The sequence below is a fragment of the Caretta caretta genome, chromosome 4 (assembly GCF_965140235.1).
Source record: "Caretta caretta isolate rCarCar2 chromosome 4, rCarCar1.hap1, whole genome shotgun sequence".
In the NCBI taxonomy this organism is placed as follows: Eukaryota; Metazoa; Chordata; order Testudines; family Cheloniidae; genus Caretta; species Caretta caretta.
Window position 1 is genome coordinate 153,944,850 of NC_134209.1, and position 27,330 is coordinate 153,972,179.

At 50.2% G+C, this 27,330-nt stretch overlaps 1 protein-coding gene across 3 annotated transcripts in view; it reads left to right on the forward strand.

Moving 5' to 3' along the window:
• LOC125635193 (dedicator of cytokinesis protein 2-like) overlaps positions 1 to 27,330 on the forward strand; it is a 344,043-nt gene that overhangs the window by 75,542 nt on the left and 241,171 nt on the right. For all 3 annotated transcript variants that reach the window (XR_012668261.1, XM_048846557.2, XM_075128207.1), the window contains exon 17: positions 12,330 to 12,433. Coding sequence is in view for 2 of the 3 variants with exons in the window: in XM_048846557.2 (XP_048702514.2) it covers positions 12,330 to 12,433 (104 nt within the window). In the remaining variant the exon portion in view is untranslated. The remainder of the gene's footprint in view (positions 1 to 12,329; positions 12,434 to 27,330) is intronic.

Sequence of the window (27,330 nt, forward strand, 5' to 3'; positions counted from 1 at the left end):
CCGCTGTGGATACCATCATTCCTGTCATCTAGGAGGGGTCCTATAATACATGGGTGTCTACCCCCCCCCACCCCTAAACTGCCCACCCCGCAGCCGTGCCCATCTTACCGGGCACTCTCAGGAGAGGGAGGATCGGTGACACTGGGCGCGGCACTAGGTAACTCGAGGGGGTGGAAGACCACGAGTGTCGAGGAAGCCCCCCCGCTCTAGGCCACCAGGTAACTCAGGAGGGTGGAAGACCACGAGTGTCGAGGAAGCCCCCCCGCTCTGGGCCCAGGCTAGCCTGAACACTTCTCCCTCTTGAAAGCTGCTGTGTTATACCTTCTGTTTGCGTTGTTTTGTTGCATAGTTGTTTTGTTTCCTTTGGTAATTCTTGTAAGTGTTACCAATAAACTTCTTTTCTGTTTCAAAAATACTGCCTGTTACCTTACCCAGGGAACAGTGATCTACTTAATCTGGGACTAATATATCTGCCTTCTATCACTCTTCTGTATCCACTTACTCTCTTGATGCCTTCGAGGAGCGGTGGGCGCTGTCTGGGGTTCTCTGCTCGGTGTCCCTGTCTGGTTCCCTTTGTTTGACCCTTTGACCACACTCCTGTCCCTGTTATTTCATTAGTTGTCCCCCGTATTTATTTGGTGTCCAGGTCCTGTGGATCCCCCTCTTAGGCTGGGGCGGGGGATCCTTTAGCAGTGGGCGGGCTTTGCCTGCCCACTTCCTGGATCCCAATAGGGATCACTCTTCTGTAGCCCTCAGGCCTCATACCAGGCCTCTGATACATGGGCTTATGTTTCAGGCCCTCTTCCTAGTACACCTGCAAATAAGTATTGTGAACCGGCAGGCATTGATATCCAAGTACAATTTTATTAATTGGACAGCTATGTCTAAATTTGTAGAACAGTTACGTGAAGTCTTCAGGGAGGAATTTCGAGTGCTGATAGCTGAGTGCTGTTTGGTGGCCAAGACATCCTTCCAATCAGCTTTGGACATGGCTGATACATCGGCCAGAGCAGAGATGGACAAACTACGGCCCGCAGGCCACATCTGGCCTGCAGGACCATCCTGCGTGGCCCCTAAGCTCCCGGCTGGGGTGACTAGCCCCCAGCCCCTCTTCTGCTGTCTCCCCTCCCCCCGCAGCATCAGCGTGCTGCTCTGCCAGCGCTCTGGCCCGCTGCTCCTGCCGGGCAGTGTGGCGGCATGGCTGGCTGTGGCATGGTAAGGGGGCAGGGAGCGGTGGGTCCCGGGGGGCAGTCAGGGGACAGGGAGCAGGGGGAAGTTGGATGGGGCGGAGGTTCTGGGTGGGGGCGGTCAGGGAATGAGGAACAGTGGGGACTGGATAGGCGTGGGAGTCCTGGAGGGCCTGTCAGGGGGCGGGGGTGTGGATAGGGGTCGGGACAGTCAGGGGACAGGGGGGGTTGGATGGGTCAGGGGTTCTGGGGGGATAGTCAGGGGATGGGGAGCAGGGAGCAGTTGGATGGGGCAGAGGTTTTGGCAGGGGGCAGTCAGGGGATGGGGAACAGAGGGGGTTGGATAGGCGTGGGAGTCCCGGGGGGGGCCTGTCAGGGGGCAGGGGTGTGGATAGGGGTCGAGGCAGTTAGGGGGCAGGGGGGGATGGATGGGGCAGGAGTTCTGGGGGGGATAGTCGGGGACAGGGAGCAGGGAGCGGTTGGATGGGGCAGAGGTTTTGGCGGGGGGCAGTCAGGGGATGGGGAACAGAGGGGGTTGGATAGGCGTGGGAGTCTCAGGGGGCCTGTCAGGGGTGTGGATAGGGGTTGGGGCAGTCAGGGGACAGGGAGAAGGGGGGGTTGGATAGGGGGTGGGATCCCGGGGGGCAGTTAGGGGCAGGGGTCCCAGAAGGGGGTGGTCAGAGGACAAGTTGCGGGGGACGGGTTGGGGATTCTGAGGGGGGCAGTCAGGGGGCGGGAAGTGGGAGGGGGCAGATAGGGGGCGGGGGCTAGGCTGTTGGGGAGGCACAGCCTTCCTTACCCGGCCCTCCATATAGCTTTGCAACCCCAATGTGGCCCTCGGGCCAAAAAGTTTGCCCACCCCAGGGCCAGAGTTATGGCCTCAGTAGTAACCATGAAAAGGGTGTCTTGGCTGCAAAATTCGGCCATTGCTCCCAATGTGCTGCAGACTCTTGAGGAGCTACCCTTTGGTGGTTGAGTGCTTTTTTCAGATAAGACTGCTGAAACCTTGCACTTGTTTAAAGACTCAAGAGCTCTCTGGGAGTATATACTCCAGAGGTGCGGAGACACCATTTTGACAGCAGCATCAACAGTACTGCCCACAACGCTCCTTTGGGCAGTCCTTCCCTTCCCTGAGGCAGTGAGACTACCTGAGAAAGGCCTTTGGGTTCCGGGTTCAGCCAGTTGACTTGTCCTCCCCGGGCATTTACCCAGAAGCTGGGAATGGGCGACAGAGGATGGATCACTTGATGATTACCTGCTCTGTTCATTCCTTCTCAAGCACCTGGCATTGGCCAGTGTTGGAAGACAGGATACTGGGCTAGATGGACCTTTGGTCTCACCCAATCTGGCCGTTCTTATGTTCGTATGTTATTACCAAGCACTGGTTTTGACTTCTACGTCCAGGGCAGCATTGCAGTTGTGACTTCTATATCCCCGTCCCCGCCTTCAGCTCATTTTCATGCTAATTGAGGCTCAATTACCACTGACAGCTGGGTCCTGAGCACCTTCAGATTGGGTTATGCCATCCTTTTCCTTTCTGTCCCTCCTCCTCACCCACTACCCTGTCTCTCTTCAGGGACCCTTCTCACAAGACACTGCTCCTCGAGCAGGTTCAGTCTCTACTAGCATTAGGCACTGTAGAGGAGCTCCCTCAGCAGGGGCGGCAGGTTTGTATAATTTTTGGTGGTGCCCAGAACGGGTCCAAGTCTTGCCCCCACACAGCTGCCTAAGGCTCTGGGAGGGACTTTGGGTGTGGGAGGGGTTTGAGGTGCAGGCTCTGGGAGGGACTTTGGTTGCGGGGGGCAGGCTCTGGGCTAGGGCAGGGGGTTGGGGTGTGGGAGAGGGTGCGGAGTGCAGTGCTTACATTGGGTGGCTCCTGAAAGCAACCTGCACACCCCTCTGGCAGCGGCTCCTAGGCGGGGGGGCCGGGAGGTCTCAGCGTGCCGCTGCCCACAGGCACCGCCCCCGCAGCTCCCATTGGCCGCAGTTCCTGGCCAATGGGAGCTGTGGAGTTGGCACTTGAGGCGGGGGCAGCGTGCGGAGACACTCCCCCCGGTGCCGTAGACCCGTTCCAGCTGCTTCCAGGAGTGGCGCGGAGCCAGTTTAGCCTCGCTGCGCTGTTGGTGATGGTGGCGGCAGGGGAGGCGAGCGGAAGAGACTCAGCCCCAAACATTGGTGGAGCCAGGCCCCCAGACCATGAATATTCCTGGAGCATGGACACCACAAGCCCATATAACTCGCTGCCCCTGGCATCAGGGCGAAGGGTTTTATTTCCGGTACTTTCTGGTTCCCCAATCCAAAGGAGGGGTGAGACCTAGGCTTGGTCTCCACAACCTCAACAAATGTATCAGATACACGATATTCCAGGGGATCACAATCCTCCCACATTAAATCAAAATGACTGGTTTGCTGCTCTGGACCTTCAGGACACTTCCTTTCAGGGGCTGATTCTTCCGAGCCACAGACGGTTTCTCCAGTTCATAGTGGCACACCAACATTATCAGTATGCAGTAATCCCCTTTGGCCTTCTGTCTGTATGGTTATAGTGATAGCCTACCTCATGAAAGGGGAAATTCATATCTTCCTGTACCTGGGCAATTGGTTACTGAAGGGCAAGTCCAGGGAAGAAGTTCAGTCTCGCGTACATTTCACACTACGCTTACTCAATTACCTGGGTCTCATTCCCAACAGAGAAGTCAATGTTGGTCCCCACTTCAAGAACTTAGTTCTTTGGGGCTTAATAGATTCTACAAGTTCGAGAGCTCTTCTGCCAACAGATGGTTTTCAGGCAATTCTTCGTCTGTGTCTACAGCTTGAGTGTGCCTAAGTCTGTTGGATCACATGGCTGCTTGCACACAGGTGGTAGAGTTTGCGTTTTCACCCTCTCCAGATGTGGCTGAGGACAGTTTATTGGACTGATGGGTTTATTGGACTTTGGACTGATGGGTCTGGCTCCCTCCATTGATCCTGGACTACTTATGGTGGTAGACAGTTCAGGGTAATGTATGCCCAGGAGTTCCCTTTGCTTGGTCCCCATTGACCAGGAATGCCCCTATTGTCCCCCATTGTCACCGATGTCTCCTTGGGAGGCTGGGGTTGCTGAGAGTTCAGGATCTGTGGTCCGAAAGGAAGCTCTGTTTTTTTCATGTCAATATTCTGGAGCTTCAGGCCAATTACAATGTATGTCACGCTTCAGAGGGGTAGCCGTGTTAGTCTGGATCTGTAAAAGTGGCAAAGAGTCCTGTGGCACCTTATAGACTAACAGACGTATTGGAGCATAAACTTTTGTGGGTGAATATCCACTTCGTAGGATGCATGTAGTGGAAATTTCCAGAGGCAGGTATAAATATGCAAGCAAGAATCAGGCTAGGGATAACGAGGTTAGTTCAATCAGGGAGGATGAGGCCCTCTTCTAGCAGTTGAGGTGTGAACACCGAGGGATGAGAAACTGCTTTTGTAGTTGGCGAGCCATTCACAGTCTTTGTTTAATCCTGAGCTCATAGTGTCAAATTTGCAAATGAACTGAAGCTCCTCAGTTTCTCTTTGAAGTCTGGTCCTGAAGTTTTTTGCTGCAGGATGGCTACCTTTAAATCTGCTATTGTGAGTCCAGCGAGATTGAAGTGTTCTCCTACAGGAGAGCGTGAGAGGGGAGGGCTCCTGCCTCATATTGAGAAAGAGGGACAATCAGTTAGCTATCATAGAATCATAGAATATCAGGATTAGAAGGGACCTCAGGAGGTCATCTAGTCCAACCCCCAGCTCAAAGCAGGACCAATCCCCAATTTTTGTCCCAAAGCCCTAAATGGTCCCCTCAAGGATTGAACTCACAACCCTGGGTTTAGCAGGCCAATGCTCAAACCACTGAGCTATCCCTCCCCCCAAATCTCACGTTATCTCAGGTGCCTATACACAAATGCAAGAAGCCTGGGAAACAAGCAGGGAGAACTGGAAGTCCTGGCACAGTCAAGGAATTAGGTTGTGATTTGAATAACAGAGACTTGGTGGGATAACTCGCATGACTGGAGTACTGTCATGGATGGATATAAACTGTTCAGGAAGGACAGGCAGGGCAGAAAAGGTGGGGGAGTTGCATTGTATGTAAGAGAGCAGTATGACTGCTCAGAGGTCCAGTATGAAACTGCAGAAAAACCTGTTTAGAAGCGTGAGCAACAAGGGTGATGTCATGGTGGGAGTCTGCTATAGACCACCGTACCAGGGGGATGAGGTGGACGAGGCTTTCTTCGGGCAACTCATGGAAGTTACTAGATTGCAGGCCCTGGTGCTCATGGGAGACTTCAATCACCCTGATATCTGCTGGGAGAGCAATACAGCGGTGCACAGACAATCCAGAAGTTTTGGGAAAGTGTAGGGGACAATTTCCTGGTGCAAGTGCTGGAGGAACCAACTAGGAGCAGAGCTCTTCTTGACCTGCTGCTCACAAACCGGGAAGAATTAGTAGGGGAAGCAAAAGTGGATGGGAACCTGGGGGGGCAGTGACCATGAGATGGTCGAGTTCAGGATCCTGACACAGGGAAGAAAGGAGAGCAGCAGAATACGGACCCTGGACTTCAGAAAAGCAGACTGACTCCCTCAGGAAACTGATGGGTAGGATCCCCTGGGAGAATAACATGAGGGGGGAAGGTTTCAGAGTAGCAGCCGTATTAGTCTGTATTCGCAAAAAGGAGTACTAGTGGCACCTTAGAAACTAACCAATTTATTTGAGCATAAGCTTTCGTGAGCTACAGCTCACTTCATCGGATGCATACCGTGGAAAATACAGTGAGGAGATTTATATACACACAGAACATGAAAAAATGGGTGTTATCATACACACTGTAAGGAGAGTGATCACTTAAGATGAGCTATTATCAGCAGGAGAATGGCGGGGGGGAAGAAAACCTTTTGTAGTGATAATCAAGGTGGGCCATTTCCAGCAGTTAACAGGAACATCTGGGGGGGGGGGGGGAATAAACATGGGGAAATAGTTTTACTTTGTGTAATGACCCATCCACTTCCAGTCTCTATTCAAGCCTAAGTTAATTGTATCTAGTTTGCAAATTAATTCCAATTCAGCAGAAGGAGTCAAGGAGAGCTGGCTGTATCTTAAAGAATCCTTATTGAGGTTACAGGGACAAACCATCCCGATGTGTAGAAAGAATAGTAAATACGGCAGGTGACCAGCTTGGCTTCACAGTGAAATCCTTGCTGATCTTAAACACAGAAGAGAAGCTTACAAGAAGTGGAAGCTTGGACAAATGACCAGGGAAGAGTATAAAAATATTGCTCAGGCATGCAGGAGTGAAATCAGGAAGGCCAAATCACACCTGGAGTTGCAGCTAGCAAGAGATGTTAAGAGTAACAAGAAGGGTTTCGTCAGGTATGTTAGCAACAAGAAGAAAGTCAAGGGAAGTGTGGGCCCCTTACTGAATGAGGGAGGCAACCTAGTGACAGAGGATGTGGAAAAAGCTAATGTACTCAATGCTTTTTTTGCCTCTATCTTCACGAACAAGGTCAGCTCCCAGACTAGTGCACTGGGCAGCACAGCATGGGGAGGAGGTGACCAGCCCTCTGTGGAGAAAGAAGTGGTTCGGGACTATTTAAAAAAGCTGGACGAGCACAACTCCATGGGGCCGGATGTGCTGCATCCGAGAGTGCTAAAGGAGTTGGCGGATGTGATTGCAGAGCCATTGGCCATTATCTTTGAAAACTCATGGCGATCGGGGGAGGTCCCGGACGACTGGAAAAAGGCTAATGTAGTGCCCATCTTTAAAAAAGGGAAGAAGGAGGATCCTGGGAACTACAGGCCAGTCAGCCTCACCTCAGTCCCTGGAAAAATCATGGAGCAGGTCCTCAAGGAATCAATTCTGAAGCACTTAAAGGAGAGGAAAGTGATCAGGAACAGTCAGCATGGATTCACCAAGAGCAAGTCATGCCTGACTAATCTAATTGCCTTCTATGATGAGATAACTGGCTCTGTGGATGTGGGGAAAGCAGTGGACGTGTTGTTCCTTGACTTTAGCAAAGCTTTTGACACGGTCTCCCACAGTATTCTTGCCAGCAAGTTAAAGAAGTATGGGCTGGATGAATGGACTATAAGGTGGATAGAAAGCTGGCTAGATTGTCGGGCTCAACAGGTAGTGATCAATGGCTCCATGTCTAGTTGGCAGCCGGTATCAAGTGGAGTGCCCCAAGGGTCGGTCCTGGGGCCGGTTACGTTCAATATCTTCATTAATGATCTGGAGGATGGTGTGGATTGCACCCTCAGCAAGTTTGCAGATGACACTAAACTGGGAGGAGAGGTAGATACGCTGGAGGGTAGGGATAGGATACAGAGGGCCCAAGACTAATTAGAGGATTGGGCCAAAAGAAATCTGATGAGGTTCAACAAGGACAAGTGCAGAGTCCTGCACTTAGGATGGAAGAATCCCATGCACCGCTACAGACTAGGGACCGAATGGCTCGGCAGCAGTTCTGCAGAAAAGGACCAAGGGGTTACAGTGGATGAGAAGCTGGAGATGAGTCAACAGTGTGCCCTTGTTGCCAAGAAGGCCAATGGCATTTTGGGCTGTATAAGTAGGGGCATTGCCAGCAGATCGAGGGATGTGATCGTTCCCCTCTATTTGACATTGGTGAGGCCTCATATGGAGTACTGTGTCCAGTTTTGGGCCTCTGTAAAGGGGCTATGCCAGGGCTCAACCCTATCCGGGGCGGCGGGGAGCCACATCGCTACACACAGTTAACTTTGGGGAATTTGTCTGGCCACCAGAGTCTTCCTCGGCAGCCCTTGCAGTAACTGGACAGAGCACCGTAGGCCCAGGCCCTGGGTCAGGGCGGGGCACCAAATAGTCAGTAGCTCAGGCCCTCAGGCAGGGCTGAGCAAATAGCCCACTGTTAGCAGGCCAGGCCCTGGGTCAGGGCAGGGGGAACAAACAGTCAATAGCTCAGGCCCTCTGGCAGGGGCTGAGCAACACAGCATGTGTGAATTAGCCCAGTCCTCCAAGGACCTGGAAGATGGGGAGACGGCCACCCACTAGTTGGGTGGCAGAGGGGACACAGGCCCACCCACTCCACTGCATCCCAGCCCAGGGCCCCTAGCAGCGGCAAACGACTGGCTGCCGGGTCAGTGGGGATCCTGACCGCAACACACTGACATGGGTTCTGGCAAAGTTACAGACAGACTAGGGTCGGCTGTCCCCGGGCTACTTCCTAACTCCCCTCCTTCTGGTACCTGGGTCCCGGCAGTGTTCTCCGGGGGGTCCAGCACCATGGGTTCCTCGGAGCAGTGGACAAGCGGCAGGGCGGGCGGGCGGGCACAGGGCAGGGCCGGCAACGCCCCAGGCGGGCGGCGGGCGCAGGGCAGGGCCGGCAACGCCCCGGGTGGGTGGGCAGGCGCAGGACAGGGCAGGGCCGGCAACGCCCCAGGTGGGTGGGCGCAGGGCAGGGCCAGCCAGTCTTGGCATGGACCTGGGGCTGTGGGGTTTTCTCGGTCACGGGCTAGGCTGGCTACGTCTGGCCTCCCCAGCAGCTGGTCCTCTAGTGAGCTCTGAAGGCTTGCCTTTCTCCTTCTGGGTCACCACCTGTCTCTCTGAGGGGCGGGCTCAGAGCTTCCTGGCTCCGCCCACTCTGGTGTCTGGAGGGGCTCGACCCTCTCCGGGGCGTCCGGGAGCCACACCGCCTCGCTACAGCCCCACACTACGAGAAGGATGTGAAAAAATTGGAAAACATCCAGGGGAGGGCAACAAAATTGATTAGGGGACTGGAACACATGACTTATGAGGAGAGGCTGAGGGAACTGGGATTGTTTAGTCTGCGGAAGAGAAGAATGAGGGGGGATTTGATAGCTGCTTTCAACTACCTGAAAGGGGGTTCCAAAGAGGATGGAGCAAGACTGTTCTCAGTGGTAGCAGATGACAGAATGAGGAGTAATGGTGTCAAGTTGCAGTGGGGGAGGTTTAGGTTGGATATTAGGAAAAACTTTTTCACTAGGAGGGTGGTGAAGCACTGGAATGCGTTACCTAGAGAGGTGGTGGAATCTCCTTCCTTAGAAGTTTTTAAGGTCAGGCTTGACAAAGCCCTGGCTGGGATTATTTAGTTGGGGATTGGTCCTGCTTTGAGCAGGGGGTTGGACTAGATGACCTCCTGCGGTCCCTTCCAACTTTGATATTCTATGATTCTATGTGAACAGACAAAGAGAAGCACACTCGAGGGTGCTGTGTTGGGAAGCAATCAGGCTTTGGCAGTTTTGCATCAGAGAGATGTTACTCTGGTAGTCAATCATTTACCTGGGGCCCAGAAGCAACTTGTGGATCACCTCAGTAGGAATTTCTCCCTAAGTGACAAGTGTTGTCTGAAGTCCAGTGTCCTGCAGTCCATCTTTGGAATGTGGGGCATTCCTATGATCAATCTGTTTTGCTCTTAAGGGGGCCTCACTCCAGGCTCCCTGACCAACACCTTTCACGTAGGTTGGGAATCAGCACTCCTGTATGATTTCCTTCTGATTCCAATCATCCCACAGGTAATCTTCAAACTCAGATTGGACCATGCCATAGTCATCCTCATTGCTGCAGCATGGCCGAGGCGATGCTGTTTCTCTGACCTTCTGGGGTTTTCAATGCAGCCTTCCATATCTCTTTCTCTTCATCCTGACCTCCATACTCAGCATCACAGTCAGCATCCAGCACTCAGCTCTCTCTATATCACCGCATGGCTGCTCCATGGTTAAATGAGGAGCAGGAACAATGTTTGGAGGCTGTTGGACAGGTTTTATTCAATAGTAGGAAACCTTCCACCAGACTGGCCTATTTGGCTAAATGGAAAAATTTTTTGGTGTTGTGATTGGCTTGTGGGGTTCAACCAATGTTAACTGGGATTCAGGACATCATGGAGTACTTGTTTCATTCAGTTAATTGAAGGTCCACCTGGCTGTAATGTCAGTGTTTCATCCACTCACCAAAAGGAGATCAGTATTTTCGAACACCATGGTGGCAAGGTTCTTGAAAGGAGTCCTTTCCACCCACCCGTGAGAGAACCAGTTCCTTTGTGGGACCTCAGTACTGTCTTGGGGCACATGGATCAGCATTCACATCGCACTCTCCATCAGTACCCGCCCTGAGCCAGGGAAGCTAACGATCCAACCAGTGGACAAAATTCTGTGATGAATCCTGGTCACGTGCCCCCTGAGGCACGTTGCACATATGCTAGGAAGAATAGTGTGTTAGTGGCTCTGATGGGACCTCCATTTGAGCAGACTAGCTGAAGGAGCAAATAGTCTCTTCACAGATGATCTCTAGGTGGATAACTGCCTGCCTCAAGACTGCATACAAAATAGTGTGAGCTACACCCTCTCAAAGGGTGCAAGCTTACTCTACAAGGGCACAGGCTGTGTTGATGGTATTTTTAAGTGACATTTCAGTATTGGACATTTGCAGGATTACCACTTGGTTGTCCATGCATACGCTTTACAACGATTATGCCATTACTGCGGCATCCAGAGCAGTTGTCAACTTTGGTAGAGCAGTCCTCCAGTCCTTGTTTAAGTGGACTCTGGGCCCCACCTAAGTGGAATACATGGCTGCATCTACTCAAAGAAGAAGAAACTGTTACTTACTGTAACTGTGGTTCCTCAAGATGTGATGCAGACATGTATTCCACAACCCGTGCTCCATCCCTTCTGCATCAGAGTCTGAGCTCTTGACGTTCAGTGTGAAGGAACTGATGGGAGTTGGGGTGGCACCATCTCATCTAGCCAAGGGAGGGGCTATGGCCACAAGACGTGAGTGCCGCCTCCCTGTGGATACTGCTAGGCAAAATTATCTGGCATGTGCACAGGGACAATGGAACCGTGGGTGACCTTGTATTTTGGTGCCTTTTCTTTGAGTTTAAGTGTATTTCCTGACCCACATGCAATTAAAAATATCTAGAATTAGTAAACAGTTTATTACAGGTATGTGTTGCTCCAAACTCCCATGCCCCGCCTTTAACTTCACAGTAAAAAAGCTTTGATTTTGGGGTAATCTTAGTAATGTCTATATATGCAATTATTTATTACTAGTTCCTCTTTGTGGTTTAAATTTTATAAAATGTTTTGAAATGCTGTTTCTGTTTATCTTATAAAGTTATGGTTGTCTACTATTTTAAAAGTGAGATACAGTAAAAGAATGGCATCTTGGTAAAATGTATTTAACTATTTCTTTAGGTATAAAAAGTATTAATAACATTCTAACTTGATGAAAATGTGAATAGCAGTAGACTAATTCTGTGCCATATGCTAGATAATTAACGGCCATACCACTATCCCTGTAAACTAGCAAGCAAATAAAGATTCTTCCACATGCAGGTACAGATTTTCTGTTTTGGTACTGGTTTAACGTGGTAATTCCTGATGATAAAGAATGTATTTAGAATGAATATTTTTTCCTTTCTCATTTTTCTTTCTGAAATGTTTGAAACAAATCAAACAATTATCTAGCTAGCCTAAACAGGGAATGAGGTGGGTGACCTGTGGGAAAAGAATAGCATGGGGCCATGCAATTAAAGATGGCATCATCATGCTGCTTACACCCAAAGAGCACAAATTAACCTTGCATGCTCAAAAACTAGCAGCCAATTAAGGACCCCACTTTTTATTTATTTTAAACAATTTTGTATTTAAAGCCAATCCCTGATTCTGGAGGCATAAAGCTCCTTGTATGTTGGGGGATGCACACCAACAAACACCCTCTGTGTATGTGAGCTAGTCCCTCCTTCTCATGATTGTGGGGGGTGCCCTTCCAACCACCCCCTCTGTGTATGGGGGTTGGGGGTAGACAGGGAGTCCCTCTCAGGCCCCTCTGTATGGGGTTATATCTGTGTAGGCAGAATGGGGAAATCCCCAAGGGGTAGCCCCATGTCACAGCTAGGGTGGGGCACTTCCATCCAGAACCCAGCCCAGAGCCCCCCTCCTGGCCTGAGTCCCACGATGCCCCCTTCACCATAGCACCCTGGGCAGTTGCCCAGGTCACCCACCCCTAAGGCCTGCCTTGCATGCGCACACCTAACTGGAACACCCATCTGCATCACATTTGAAGAAACACAGTTACAGTAAATAATCATTTGTTCTCCCTGAATAGACGTCCCCTGACTTTGTGGTTTTGTGTCTCCTAGCTAAGGACAAAAGTGAAAGAATTTTCTCCATGGCCTTTGTGAAGCTGATGAGACCTGATGGTACAACCCTGCATGACGGTGAACATGACCTCATTCTATATAAGGTATTGGTGGGCCAGGCAAATCTATTTGTTCAGAATAAAGGAGACCACAAAGAAGATGCATGTTCTCCCTCTGGACTATTTATGCCGGGCATGGGAGCTTAGGGAGTCTATTCTTTATGTGTGCAAACCTTTTAGTCTATCGGCAGCAGGTACTCACTGCCCCCCTAACACAGCCCTTCCAGATGCTTCCCAGGACTTCCCATTGTCCCTTCTACCCTCTGATCCTCTAAGGCTCCATTTCCCCCCAGCTGTTTTCCATTTTCTCTGCTTTCTCCAACCTCCATTCTGCTCTTTTGCAGTGGCCCTGTACATGCCAATTGCAGTCCTTCTGCTACGATGCAGAGCAGTCATGTCTATAAGTTGTAGCTTCATTTTCTGGCGTATTTTTGGGTTGCCTTCAATAGAAATGAAGGGTTTTGATTAAGAAATTAGTTAATTTGGCTGCATAATTCAGCACTTCTCTGCCACAGCAGTTGAGGATATGATGTGAAATCAGGAGCCACGACCCATACTTCAGTAGCGAGTTAGCACAGGGTTCTGGGAGCGTGCACAATAATTCAGTTTTGCTCTGCTGTAGGAATTGAGGGCCACCTAATTAAGGTCTGTATAAAGGATTCTATGAATAACATACCTTTCCTCTATAGAAAAGAACAAAATTATCAGACTTATAGAAACACACACTATGCTGGGGAAGAGTCAACATGGCTTTTGTAAAGGGAAATCGTGCCTCACCAATCTATAAGAATTATTTGAGAGGGGTCAGCAAGCATGTGGATAAAGGTGATCCAGTGGATATAGTGTACTTGGACTTTCAGAAAGACTTTGTCAAGGTCCCTCAACAAAGGCTCTTAAACAAAGTAAGCAGTCATGGGATAAGAGGGAAGGTCCTCTCATGGATTGGTAACTGGTTAAAAGATAGGAAACAAAGGATAGGAATAAATGGCCGTTTTTCACAATGGAAAGAGGTAAATACTGGGGTCTTCCAAGGATCTGAATTGGGACCTGTGCCCTTCAACTTATTATATGATCTGGAAAAGGGAGTGATCAGTGAGGTGGCAAAGATTAAAGATGATACAATATTACTCAAGATAGTTAAGTCCAAAACTGATTGTGAAGAGTTACAAAGGGACTCACAAAATTGGTTGACTGGACAACAAAATGGCAGATGATATTCAGTGTTGATAAGTGCAAAGAAATGCACACTGGAAAAAGTAATCCCAACTATGCATAAAAAATGATGGGGTTTAAATTAGCTGTTATCCCTCAAGAAAGAGATCTTGGAGTCATCATGAATAGTTTTCTAAAAATATCCAGTCAATGTGCAGCAGCAGTCAAAAAAAGTAACAGAATGTTAGGAACCATCAGGAAAGGGATAGATAATAAGACAGAAAATATCGTCACGGCAGTATAAAATTACATGGCATGCCCACACCTTGAATACTACCTGCAGTTCTAGTTGCTCTACCTCAAAAAAGATATATTAGAATTGGAAAAGGTACAAAGAAGGACAACAAAAATGATGAGGGATATGGAACAGCTTCCATATGAGGAGAGATTAAAAAGACTGGAACTTTTCATCTTAGAAGAGAGATGACTAAGGGGGGATATGATAGAGGTCTATAAAATCATGAATGGCATGGAGAAAGTGAATAAGGAAGCGTTATTTACCCCTTTACATAACACAAGAACAAGGGGTCACCCAATGAAATTAAGAGGCAGCAGGTTTAAAACAAACATAAGGAAGTACTTCTTTATGCAATGCAGAGTCAACCTGTGGACCTCATTGTCAAAATTTTAACTGCATTAAAAAAATTAGATAAATTCATGGAGGATAGGTCCATCAATGGCTATTCGCCAAGATGGTCAGGGATGCAACTGCATGATCCAGGTGTCCCTAAATGTCTGACTGACAGAAGCTGGGACAGGATGACGGGGATGGATCACTCAATCATTGTCCTGCTATGTTTGTTCCCTCTGAAGCACCTGGAACTGGCCACTGTTGTAAGACAGGATACTGGGCTAGATGGACCTTGGTCTGACCTAATATGGTTATTATTATGTTCTCTGTCTTTGCTTCCCTCCTTTCACTGTGCTGGTATTAATCAGAGATGGGAAACCCTAAAGGTGCCATTTAGCCTGTGCTCCAGAGATCAGCTCAGGATCATTCCCTATAATATATTTTCTAGTGCTTCATCCAGTCTAGTTATAAATGTTTCCAATGGTGGACCTGTCACCCTTCCCATGGGCCTCTTCATGGGAGCTGGGGAGGCTCTACAACCTGCTCCCTTCCCAGGACTGCCCACCACTGAGTGGTACTTCCTCCTTTTAAGCCCCTCCTCCATTCGTGGCATGTCTTGCAGGTGCGGTGGTGTGGGGCAACTCCAGCCCAAAGTAGCTCCTTATCCCTTTCTATGCTGGTGTGAGGTTTATGCACCGTGTCATGGTGCCCTTAATCTCTGTGCATAATGCAGCCCCTCTTATCTGTGATCACTTTTCTTTCTTTTCTGATATACTTTTTGGTATTTTTCTGGAAATGCAGTGTGCCCATAACTGAACCTCACTGTGTTCTGTTTCTTGCACAACAGGGCTTTGATCCCTGATTGAGGCTCCTAGATACTACTGCAATACAAATAATAAATAAATAGAGCAGAGCCATGTAGAGGGACTATTACCATATGAATATTCATATAACTGAAATGATACTGGAAAAATTATTGATCAATAAGTAAGCACTGTCCTAGAGGATAACAGCATTATAAGTAGCCACCAACATGGATTTAACAAGAACAAATCATACCAAACCAACCCAGTTCTTCTTTGAGTGCTTGTTCACGTCAATTCCAATCAGGTGTGCGCGCACCATGTGCGCAGTTGCTGGAAAGTTTTTCCCCCTGCAGGTCCCATCGGGTTGACTATGGAGCCCCCTGGAGTGGTGCCTTCATGGCCCATGATATTACGGCACCGCTCCCCATCACCCTGGTTCTGCTCCCTGGCACCGTCAGGCTCTGCCCTCCCATGGTCGGGCTCAGAGTACTCTTCCGAGTTGGAGGCTGAGTCTTCTGTCTCCTGACACAGCTGGTACTTCTCATGATCCTGGCACCGGTTCCGGCACCGCAGAGTCGTGGACTCTTTGGCACTGGCAGTATCCTGGCCACCTCAATGGCAGGACCCAGTACAAAGGCCCTTTTGGACTCCTTGGGCCTATCATCAGGCTCAGGGCTCCAGGGCCGCATTGGTGGCGTCTGCACCCTGTGCCTGTCCCCCCCCCAGCAATGTCGGTGGCTTGGCACACCCCCAGGACTCCAGAGAACCCCGCACGGGACAAGGATTCCGAGTCTTCACACTCAGGGGCAGCGCCCAAACCAGCACCACCAATTGTACTGGAGCCACCTTCAGGCACGGGAGGGACTGACACACCCCAACCAGCCTCTAGGAACCCAGAAGGGCAGGAAGACCTGGTCCCACGGGCCTTCTCCTCCTCCTCCTCCTCTTTGGAAGGCCTGGTCCCACGGGCCTTCTCCTCCTCCTCTTTGGAAGGCCTAGTCCCACGGGCCTTCTCCTCCTCCTCTTTGGAAGGCCTAGTCCCACGGGCCTTCTCCTCCTCCTCTTTGGAAGAGGCAGTGGTGGGCAACCCCCCCTCCCCCAGCAATGGACGCCAGGGGACACCAGGACCTTCTTAGAAGGGTGGCTCTAAACCTAAACCTCCAGGCGGAGGAGGTCACAGAGGAGTCGGATACAACCAGAGGTCCAGAAGACTATCCAGGACCTGCCCTTTGACTGTGCGGGCTTGTTTGCCCAAAATTTGGACTCTCGCTTGCACAGTCTTAAGGACCTGTGGGTGACTCTAGGGTCTTTGGGGATCCACACCCCTGCACCCCAAAGAAAGCCATTTAAGCCTCAGCCCCTGTCCCACTTCTACTCTGTGTCCCTGAGGCGAGACTCCTCCAGGAGATGGGGCAGGAATAATAGGAGGCGCCCATCACAGTCCACCTCAGGCCAAGGCCAGGGATCTTCCAAACATCTCCCAGGCCTGAAGCCAAACTTTTGAAGATGTGCCCAAGGACAGAGCATCAGTATCGAACTCTGATCCTTATCGCCCCTTTGTGAATTGACTCTCCTGCTTCCACTGTGCGTGGTCCCAGATCATGTCAGATTGCTGGGTCTTTAGCACGGTTCCCTCCCACCCTCCTTCCCCGTCCCTCTTCAGGGACCCTTCTCGTGAACAACTCCTTCTGCAGGAGGTGCAATTGCTCCTTTCTTTTGGGGCAATAGAGGAGGTTCCTCAGGAGTTCAGGGGCAAGGGGGATGAGGAAATAGCGGGAGTAGAACCCAAGGCCAAGGATGGGCTCCGGCCTATCCTGGATCTGCGAGATCTCATCACATTCATAAGGAAAGGGAAGTTTCGCATGCTCTCCCTGGCCTCCATCATTGCTTCTCTGGATCCAGGGGACTGGTACGCCACCCTCTACTTGAAAGATCCGTACTTTCATATCTCCATTATCTTGGCCCACAGAAGGTTTCTTCACTTTGTGGTCAGCGGCCAGCACTACCAGTTCAGGGTTCTCCCGTTTGGGCTTTCGGCGGCCCCGCAGGTATTCACCAAGTGTAATCACCAAGTGTAATTCACCAAGTGGTGGTCGTGGCAGCCTTCTCCTGCAAACGTCAGGTGCAAGTTTTCTCGTACCTGCATGACTGGCTCATCAAGACCAAGTTGCAAGCACAGACTGCGGAGCATGTGTCTCTGGCTCGTGCCACCTTCCTCAGGCTGGGCCTTGTACTGAACATACTCAAATCCACAGTATCCCCAACGCAGAGAATGGAATTCATAGGGGCTCTCTTGGACTCCATGCAAGCCAATATGTTCCTGCCCGAGCCACACTTCCAAGCACTCAGGGACATTCATAGATTCATAGAATCCTAGAATATCAGGGTTGGAAGGGACCTCAGGAGGTCATCTAGTCTAACCCCCTGCTCAAAGCAGGACCAATCCCCAACTAAATCATCCCAGCCAGGGCTTTTTCAAGCCTGGCCTTAAAAACCTCCTAAAGATGGAGATTCCACCACCTCCCTTGGTAACCCATTCCAGTGCTTCACCACCCTCCTAGTGAAATAGTGTTTCCTAATATCCAACCTAGACCTCCCCCACTGCAACTTGAGACCATTACTCCTCGTTCTGTTATCTGCCACCACTGAGAACAGTCTAGATCTGTTAGAAGAAAAGGAGTACTTGTGGCACCTTAGAGACTAGCCAATTTATTTGAGCATAAGCTTTCGTGAGCTACAGCTCAGCATCCGATGAAGTGAGCTGTAGCTCACGAAGCTTATGCTCAAATAAATTGGCTAGTCTCTAAGGTGCCACAAGTACTCCTTTTCTTTTTGCGAATACAGACTAATACGGCTGTTACTCTGAAACCTAGATCTGTTAGGGGGCTTATTCCTTCACCCACTTACTTCCCTGGTCCTTCTCGCATGAACAGAGAGCAACAATACCCGAAGTCCAAACATGCAAACAATTCGATGTTTATTGGGGTGAACTTCCAGCAAGCATGATTCCAGTTTCCTTCCTTAGTGTCCCCCTTCCCAGCTCTGACACCACAGAGCCTTACACCTGTGTCCCTGTTCCCATTCCTGCCCTTAGCCAAATATGATTCCAATTTCCCCACCCACATTCCCTGTTCCCATTTCCCCCACACACACTCACACACTTCCTGATTGACTGCAGACTATATAGTAAAACTTGAGTTCTGCTTAGCTATACTTTAACCAATCATTTTCCTGAAATTTAACTAACCAATCCTAACATATTGTAACATGATTATGTAACCAATTATATCCCACCACCTTAAATTAGTTTACACCCAGCAAAATTAATTATACAGCAGACAGGAACAATGACAGAACCAGACAGAGATTATACAGACAAACAATGGGGAAATGGGGACTACAGTGATAGAACAAACACAGAAATGAGGATTTCACATCCCAGCTATGGATAAGTGAGTTCTTGCCTGACAGGATGCTATCAAATTAAGTTTCCTTTTACATCTTCTAGGCACTTCCCTTTTTCTGGAGGCGATAGGCATTATCAGGACAGGATTGTATTCCTAACAGCCCAATAGTACATTATTTCAATGTGACTAGTTTGGAATGTGAGGAACTGACCGATCGCTTCACAGCTTATGGCAGCCTCTGCTGCTTAGCCAAAGACCTTAGCCTAAGAACAGGGCCTCAGACTGTCACAGTAAGAGAAGGACCTTACACTGGCAGACAGTGATTTTGATTCTTTCTTTTATACCTCTATAACTAGCCAAGTGATAAGAATACATCTAAATTCTTAGAGTACAGGCCTTTACAGACAGGCCTGAATATCTATATCCTAACAAGATCCATCCCCTTTGGAACCCCCTCTCAGGTAGTTGAAAGCAGCTATCAAATCCCCCCTCATTCTTCTCTTCCGCAGACTAAACAATCCCAGTTCCCTCAGCCTCTCCTCATAAGTCATGTGTTCCAGTCCCCTAAACATTTTTGTTGCCCTCCGCTGGACGTTTTCCAATTTTTCCACATCCTTCTTGTAGTGTGGGGCCCAAAACTGGACACAGTACTCCAGATGAGGCCTCACCAATGTCGAATAGAGGGGAACGATCACATCCCTTGATCTGCTGGCAATGCCCCTACTTATACAACCCAAAATGCCATTGGCCTTCTTGGCAACAAGGACACACTGTTGACTCATATCCAGCTTCTCGTCCACTGTCACCCCTAGGTCCTTTTCTGCAGAACTGCTGCTGAGCCATTCGGTCCCTAGTCTGGAGCGGTGCATGGGATTCTTCCAACCTAAGTGCAGGACTCTGCACTTGTCCTTGTTGAACCTCATCAGATTTCTTTTGGCCCAATCCTCTAATTTGTCTAGGTCCCTCTGTATCCTATCCCTACCCTCCAGCATATCTACCTCTCCTCCCACATTATCAATTCCCCACAATGACAGCCAGAAATTGCATGAAACTGCTAGGGCATATGGCGCCCTACACATACATGGTCCAGTATGCCAGATTGTGCCTTCAGCCTCTCCAGGAGTGGTTGCCGCAGGTACACAGGCTCAGCAGGGACCCACTGGACAGATTAGTCACCCTCCCCCCTCGCATTCTCGAGTCTCTCCAATGGTGGCTGCAGCCACAAGTGGTCTGTGCGGGAGTACCCTTTGCCAAATCCCACCTACGCTATCACTGGTCACGGATGCCTCGGCGCTTGGTTGGGGAGCACACCTGGGCAATATCAGAACCCAAGGCTAATGGTTCCACGCAGACCAGGCTGCATATCAACATAAGGGAGCTGAGGGTGGTTCGTCTGGCGTGCCAAGCGTTCCAGGCCTGCCTGCAGGGCACATGTGCGTCGGTGTTGAAAGACAACACCACAGTGTTGTTCTATATAAACAAACAGAGTGGTGCTCGCTCCTCTCCCCTGTGTCAGGAAGCCCTCAGGCTGTGCAACTTTTGCATTGCCCACTCAATACACCTAGAGGCGTCATATCTTCCAGGAGTGCAAAATGAGCTAGCTGACTGCCTCAGCCGCTTGTTTCACGATCACGAATGCTTCCTCAGGCCGGACATCGTGCACTCGATTTTCCAAAGGTGGGGCTCTTCCCACATAGACCTGTCCACAATGCGGAGCAACAGGAAATGCCAGTGGTTCTGCTCATTTCTGAACTACAGCCCAGGCTCCATCGCGGATGCCTTTCACGGACGGGTCACCTGCTGTATGCGTTCCCGCCCTTCCCGCTCATACATAAAGTCCTCCTCAAGGCTCTCCAGGACAGGGCTTCCTTGATCCTCATAGTGCCAATGTGGCCCCGCCAGCACCAGTTCAGCATGCTGTTGAACACTGTTGGACAGACCAGTAGCTGTTCCCAGGTGCCTGACCCTCATTACACAGGACCATGGCCATCTACAACACCCCAATCTGGAGTCCCTCCACTTCACAGCGTGGAAACTCCATGGTTGAACCCACTCAAGCTTCAGTGTTCGGACTCAGGGAAGTTCTGCCAGGAAGTAGGAAACCCTCCACTCATGCCACGTACCTGGCAAAGTGGAGGTGGTTTTCCATTTGGTCTCTGCAGATGGGCAGCCCTCCACAGCACGCATCAATTCCTCTTGTTTTGGGCTACCTACTGTACCTCAAGCAGCAGGGGTTGGCAATATCATCTATCAGAGTTTACCTGGCTGCCATTTCCGCCTTCTACCCGGGGGCCAGCGGGTAGATCAGTCTTCAGAAATCCCATGGTGGGCCGGTTTCTCAAGAGTTTGGACAGGCTTTATCCCCAGGTGTGGCAGCCCGTTCCCCAATGGGACCTCAACCTGGTTCTGTCCACGCTCATGAGGCTCCCTTTTGAGCCCATGGCAACCTGCCATCTCTCCTACCTTTCCTGGAAGGTGGCCTTTCTGGTGGCCATAACATCGGCCAGAAGGGTCTCCGAGCTCAAAGCGCTGACTTCCGAGCGTCCCTATACGGTCTTGTATAAAGACAAGGTGCAGCTAAGCCTTCACCCGGTGTTTCTACCAAAGGTAGTCTCCCAGTTTCATGTGAACCAGGACATATTTTTACCTGTGTTCTTCCCTAAGCCACATGCCAGTAATAGGGAGCAAATGCTCCATTCTCTGGACATCAGGCGTGCCCTAGCATTCTACATTGAGTGCACAAAGCCATTTTGTAAGTCACCACAGCTCTTTATTGCAATCGTAGAGAGAATGAAAGGGCTTCCCATCTTGTCCCAGCGCATTTCATCATGGATCACGTCCTGCATCAGAACGTGCTACGACCTAGCTAAGATTCCAGCCCCTCCGCTAACAGCACACTCCACAAGAGCACAGGATTTGTCTGCAGCATTCCTTGCACAGGTCTCTATCCAGGATATGTGCAAGGCAGCAATGTGGTCTTCCAGCCACACCTTCTCGTCGCACTACCCCATCACCCAATAGGCAAGGGATGATGCAGCCTTTGGCAGGGCATTCCTGCATTCAGCAACCAGGTGAACTCTGACCCTGCCTCCGGGGAAACTGCTTGGGAGTCACCTATTGGAATGCACATGAGCAATCACTCGAAGAAGAAAAAACGGTTACCTGACCTCTTGTAATTGTTGTTCTTCAAGATGTATTCCTCATGTCCATTCCAAATCCCACCTGCCTCCCCTCTGTTAGAATATTCCGGCAAGAAGGAACTGAGTAAGCAGCGGCTCGGCAGGGACACTGCCAAGAAGGCACCACTCCAGGGGGCTCCACAGCTGACCCAACGGGTACCGCTAGGGAAAAACCTTCCAACGATCGTGCACGCAGCGCGCGCACACATCTATTGGAATGGACATGAGCAACATATCTCGAAGAACAAGAGGTGGGTAACCGTTTTTTCTCGTGTCTTGCTTACAACTCTCCTGCTAATACATCCCAGAATGATGTTCACTTTTTTTTTTTGCAACAGCATTACACTGTTGATTCATATTTAGCTTGTGGTCCACTGTGACCGCCGGATCCCTTTCTGCAGTACTCCTTCCTAGGCAGTCATTTCCCATTTTGTATGTGTGCAACTGATTGTTCCTTCTTAAATGGAGTACTTTGCATTAGTCCTTATTGAATTTCATCCTATTTACTTCAGACCATTTCTCCAGTTTGTCCAGATCATTTTGAATTTTAATCCTGTCCTCCAAGGCACTTGCAACCCCTGCCAGCTTGGTATCATTGCATACTTTATAAGTGTACTCTGTATGCCATTATCTAAATAATTGATGAAGATATTGAATAGAACCTGACCCAGAACTGTTCCCCGCGGGACCCCACTCATTATGCCCTTCCGGCATGACTGATTACTCTCTGGGAACAGTTTTCCAATCAGTTTTGCACCCACCTTATAGTATCTCCATCTAGGCTGTATTTCCCTAGTTTGTTTATGAGAAGGTCATGTGAGACAGTATCAAAAGCTTTACTAAAGTCAAGATATACCACCTCGTGCTTCCCCCACTATCCACAAGGCTTGTTAACCTGTCAAAGACAGCTATCAGGTTGATTTGACATGATTTGTTCTTGACACATCTGTGCTGGCTGTTACTTATCACCTTATTATCTTCTAGATGTGTGCAAATTCAAACCCAAATTAATGGTGTTACATTTGCAAATGAATTCTAGCTCTGCAGTTTCTCTTTGAAGTCTGTTTTTGAAGTTTTTTTGTTGAAGGATGGCTACTTTTAAACCTGTTATTGAATGTCCAGGGAGACTGAAGTGTTCTCCTACTGGCTTTTGTAGGTTACCATTCCTGATGTCTGATTTGTGACCATTTATTCTTTTATGTAGAGACTGTCCGGTTTGGCCAATGCACCTGGCAGAGGGGCATTGCTGGCACATTATGGCATATATCACATTAGATGTGCAGGTGAGTGAGCCCCTGATGGTGTGGCTCATGTGGTTGGGTCCTCTGATGGTGTTGCTAGAGTAGATATGGGGACAGAGTAGGCAACGGGGTTTATTACAGGGATGGGTTCCAGGGTTAGTGTTTCTGGGATGTGGTATGTAGTTGCTGGCGAGTATTTTCTTCAGGTTGGGGGGGGGCTGTCTTTAAACGAGGACTGGCCTGCCTCCCAAGGTCTGTGAGAGTGAGGGATCGTTTTCCAGGATAGGCTGTAGATCGTTGATAATGTGCTGGAGAGGTTTTAGCTGGGGGCTGTACATGATGGCCAGTGGTGTGCTGTTGTTTTCCTTGTTGGGCCTGTCCTGTAGTAGGTGACTTCTGGGTACCTGTCTCATTCTGTCAATCTGTTTCCTCACTTCCCCACCTGGGTTTTGTAGTTTTAGGAATGCTTGATAAAGATCTTGTAGGTGTTTTTCTGAGGGATTGGAGTAAATTTGGTTGTATCTTAGGCCTTGGCTGAAGATAATGGATCGTGTGATGTGTCCTAGATGGAAGCTGGAGGCATGTAGATAAGTATAGCGGTCAGTAGGTTTGTGGTATAGGGTGGTGTTTATGTGACCATCACTTATTTGCACTGTAGTGTCCAGGAAGTGGATCTCTTGCGTGGACTGGTCCAGGCTAAGGTTGATGGGGTGAAAATTGTTGAAATCATGGTGGAATTCCTCAAGGGCCTCCTTCCCGTGGGTTCATACTGAAGATGTCATCAATGTAGCGTAAGTAGAGGAGGGGCGCTGGAGGATCAGAGCTGAGGAAGTGTCGTTCTAAGTCAGCCATAAAAATGTTGGCATACTGTGGGGCTATGCGGGTACCCATAGCAGTGTTGCTGACTTGAAAGTATAAGTTATCCTCAAATCTGAAATGGTTGTGGGTGAGGACAAAGTCACAAAGCTCAGCCACCTGGTGTGCCGTGGCCTCATCAGGGATACTGTTCCTGAAGGCTTGTAGTCTCCTCTTGTGGAATATTGGTGTAAAGAGCTTCTACATCCACGGTGGCCAGGATGGTGTTTCCAGGAAGATCACCAATGCATTGTAGTTTCCTCAGGAAGTTGATGGTGTCTCAAAGATAGCTCGGAGTGCTGGTAGCATAGGGTCTGAGGAGAGAGTCCCAATAGTCAAGGGAGGAGGGATAGCTCAGTGGTTTGAGCATTGGCCTGCTAAACCCAAGGTTGTGAGTTCAATCCTTGAGGGGGCCATTTAGGGATCTGGGGCAAAAATTGGGGATTGGTCCTGCTTTGAGCAGGGGGTTGGACTAAATGAGATTCTATGAAATTGATTGCTTAATTATTTGCTCCATTATCTTTCCTGGTACAGAAGTAAAGCTGACTGATCTGTAGTTTCCTGGCTTGTCCTTATTTCCCTTTTTATAGATGGACACTATATTTTCTTGTTTATTAGTTAGTAGTAGTTCTGTTGGGAGTGGGGGTTCCCCCTCCACCCTGACTTTTTTCCCCTTGGGGTCTCGTGACATGCCTTAGTCCCCAGGGTTCAAGCCCTGCAAGTCCTGCAATAAGCTCATGCCAACAGGAGACCCCCACGATGCTTGTTTAAAGTGTCTGGGGGAGGCTCACCAAGCCAATAGGTGCAGGATTTGCAAGGGTTTTCAACCCAGGACCAAAAGGGAGCGGGACTTCAGATTGAAACAGCTCCTTATGGAAGTGGCTCTCAAATCGCAGTCCACCTCAGCACAGCAGGACCTAGCGCTGAGCTCCTTGGTGTGGAGTGCACCTGCATCGGTGGCAGAATCAGCATTGCGGAAGGTCTCCAAGCACAGAGACTTGCGGCACCACTGATCCCCCTGTGCCTAAGACTGTGGGAACTGCCCGGCACCGATTCCACTCTCCAGCGCCACAGAAGAGGCACGCCCAGCAGGATAGAGGCGGATCTTCTATGAACCCCACCCCTGTGGTCTCAGCCAGTGGGGCACGTCCCAGAGAGGAGTACCCAGCCCCAAGACCCGTGGAGTCGGCACCAGGAACTTCAGACCCTCAAGGAGTACCATTGAGCCTGGGGCTGTTGGACTCCCCAATCCATGTGGTGGAAGAGATGGGGCTACCGTCTACCCTGGACACCTTTGAGGCTGCATGGGACCTCATTGCCATGATGGCACCGCAGTCCTCAACTCTCTGCAACAAGCCCTCGGCGCTGCCGGGGGCGGTACCGTCCCGTGGCAAGCCGACGAAGAACCTGCCTGTGTCTCTAGGTCACTGATCATCGGCACTGGAAAGGGGGCACCGGCCTGATTCCCAGCACCACTCCGAGTCCCAGCACTGCTCGGAGTCCAGGCACTGCTCTCGCTCGCGGCACCGGTCATACTCGCGGCACCGGTCTCTGGATCATCAGAGGTCCCGCTCCTCGCACCGATCATCATCGCGCCGCTGATCCGCTCAGTATCGATCAAGGTCTTGGCACTGCTCCAGATCCCAGCACCGTTCCCCTTCCTCGCGGCACCGCTCACCCGGCCTACTCTGATTGGCACTGCCATGGCCTTCCAGATCCCAGTCATCGTTCTCAGAATCAGACGTGGGGTCTAGATACTCACAATGGAGCCAGCACTGGTCAGCGCATCGACGGCCTGATGCAGGTTCAATGCCATGGCCGCCTCAATGGCAAGGACCGGCGCAATGGCCTTTTTGGACCCCCTGGGCATATCACCAGTCCCAGGGTACCTTATCCAAGGGCTTCCAGTCTGTAGCATCCGAGTCTTGGATGCTGATGGCCTCAGCCGGCCGGCCCATGCCCAGAGGTGCGGAAGAGACTCCAGCTACAGGACCTTCACTGGCACATATCCCCACCCCTTCGGTGGAACCAGTGGTCACTGACCTGGAGCAGCAGGTTGGTCAGAAGGTCCCCATGGACTAACAGGCCAGGATGACCTGGTTTCCCCACCTGCGTCCTTGTTCTCCTCCCCAGACAAGGCAGTAGTGGGAACTTCGGTCTCAGGACCAGCACCCATAGACAGTCCCGCCCACCAGGACCTGCTCCGCAGGGTGGTGTGCAATATGGGCTTACAAACCGAGGAGGTGGTGGAACAGGAGGACCCAATGGTGGACATTTTGGCCCCAGAGGGTCCATCCCGAGTGGCATTGCCACTCATTAAGACTATTCAAAACAACACCAAAACTGTATGGCAGACCCCGGCCTCTATCCCCCCCGACAGCCAAAGGGGTGGAACGCAAATACTTTGCTCCCACCAAGGATTACGAGTATTTGTACACCCACCTGCAGCCCTGCTCCTTGGTGGTGTCTGCGGTTAATGAACGTGAAAGGCAGGGGCAGCAGGGGCCCATGCCTAAGTCCAAGGACTCTAAAAAACTTGACCTTTTTAGTAGAATGGTCTACTCCAGGGGGACCTACAGTTCAGGATTGCTAACCAGCAGGCAGTCTTGAGCCGATATAATTTTAACTCATGGAACTCCATGCTCAAATTTAAGGGGCTAATCCCATCGGAGTCCAGGGACAAGTTTGGGGCCACTATGGAGGAGGGCAAGGCAGTGGCACAGACCTCTTTACAGGCGCGTACCTTGTCCTGCAGCATAGCCATGAGGAGGACCTCATGGCTTCAAGTTTTGGGTCTACCCCCCCCCCCCCAAGGTCCAACAGACTCTACAGGACCTGCCCTTTGATGGGGCAGGATTATTCATGGAGCAAACAGACTCCAGGCTACACAGCCTAAAGGATTCAAGGGCGACACTGATGTCGCTGGGGATGCACACCCAAGCTATGCAGTGGAAACATTTTAAGCCTCAACTCCCTCAACTTCCTAACCACCTTACCCTAGACAAGACTTTTCTAGATGGCGAGGTAGGAATGGCAGGCATAAGCCATCCCAGCCCTCATCACCACAGGGCCAGGTGCGCACCTCTTTGGGAGTCACCTGGTTGGAATTGATGTAAACAAGCACTCGAAAAAGAAGAAAACTGTTACTCACCTTCTTGTAACTTGTTTTTCGAGATGTGTTATTCACGTCCATTCCAAAGCCCACCCTCTGTCCCCTCTGTTGAAGTAGCCGGCAAGTAGGAACTGAAAGAGAGGTCGGGCCAGCAGGGTCACATATTGAGCGCCAAGAAGCTGCCACTCCAGGGGGCTCCATAGCTGACCTAACGGGAGCTGCTGGGGGGAAAACTTTCCGGCAACCATGCACACGGTGCACGCACACCTGATTGGAATGGATGTGAACAACACATCTTGAAGAACAACAGTTACAAGAAGGTGAGTAACCGTTTTTTCCCTTCTTTGACAGGATTATTGGCCTAATGGATGGGGGGAAGCAGTAGATTTGATGTACTTGATTTCAGTAAGGCTTGACATTCTCATAAGCAAATTAGGGAAGTGCGGTCTAGATTAAATTACTGTAAGGTGGGTGCAAAACTGGTTGAAAGACGATGCACGAAGAGCAGTTATCAATGGTTCACTGTAAAGTGAGGAGATGTATAGTCGAGTTCCAGAGG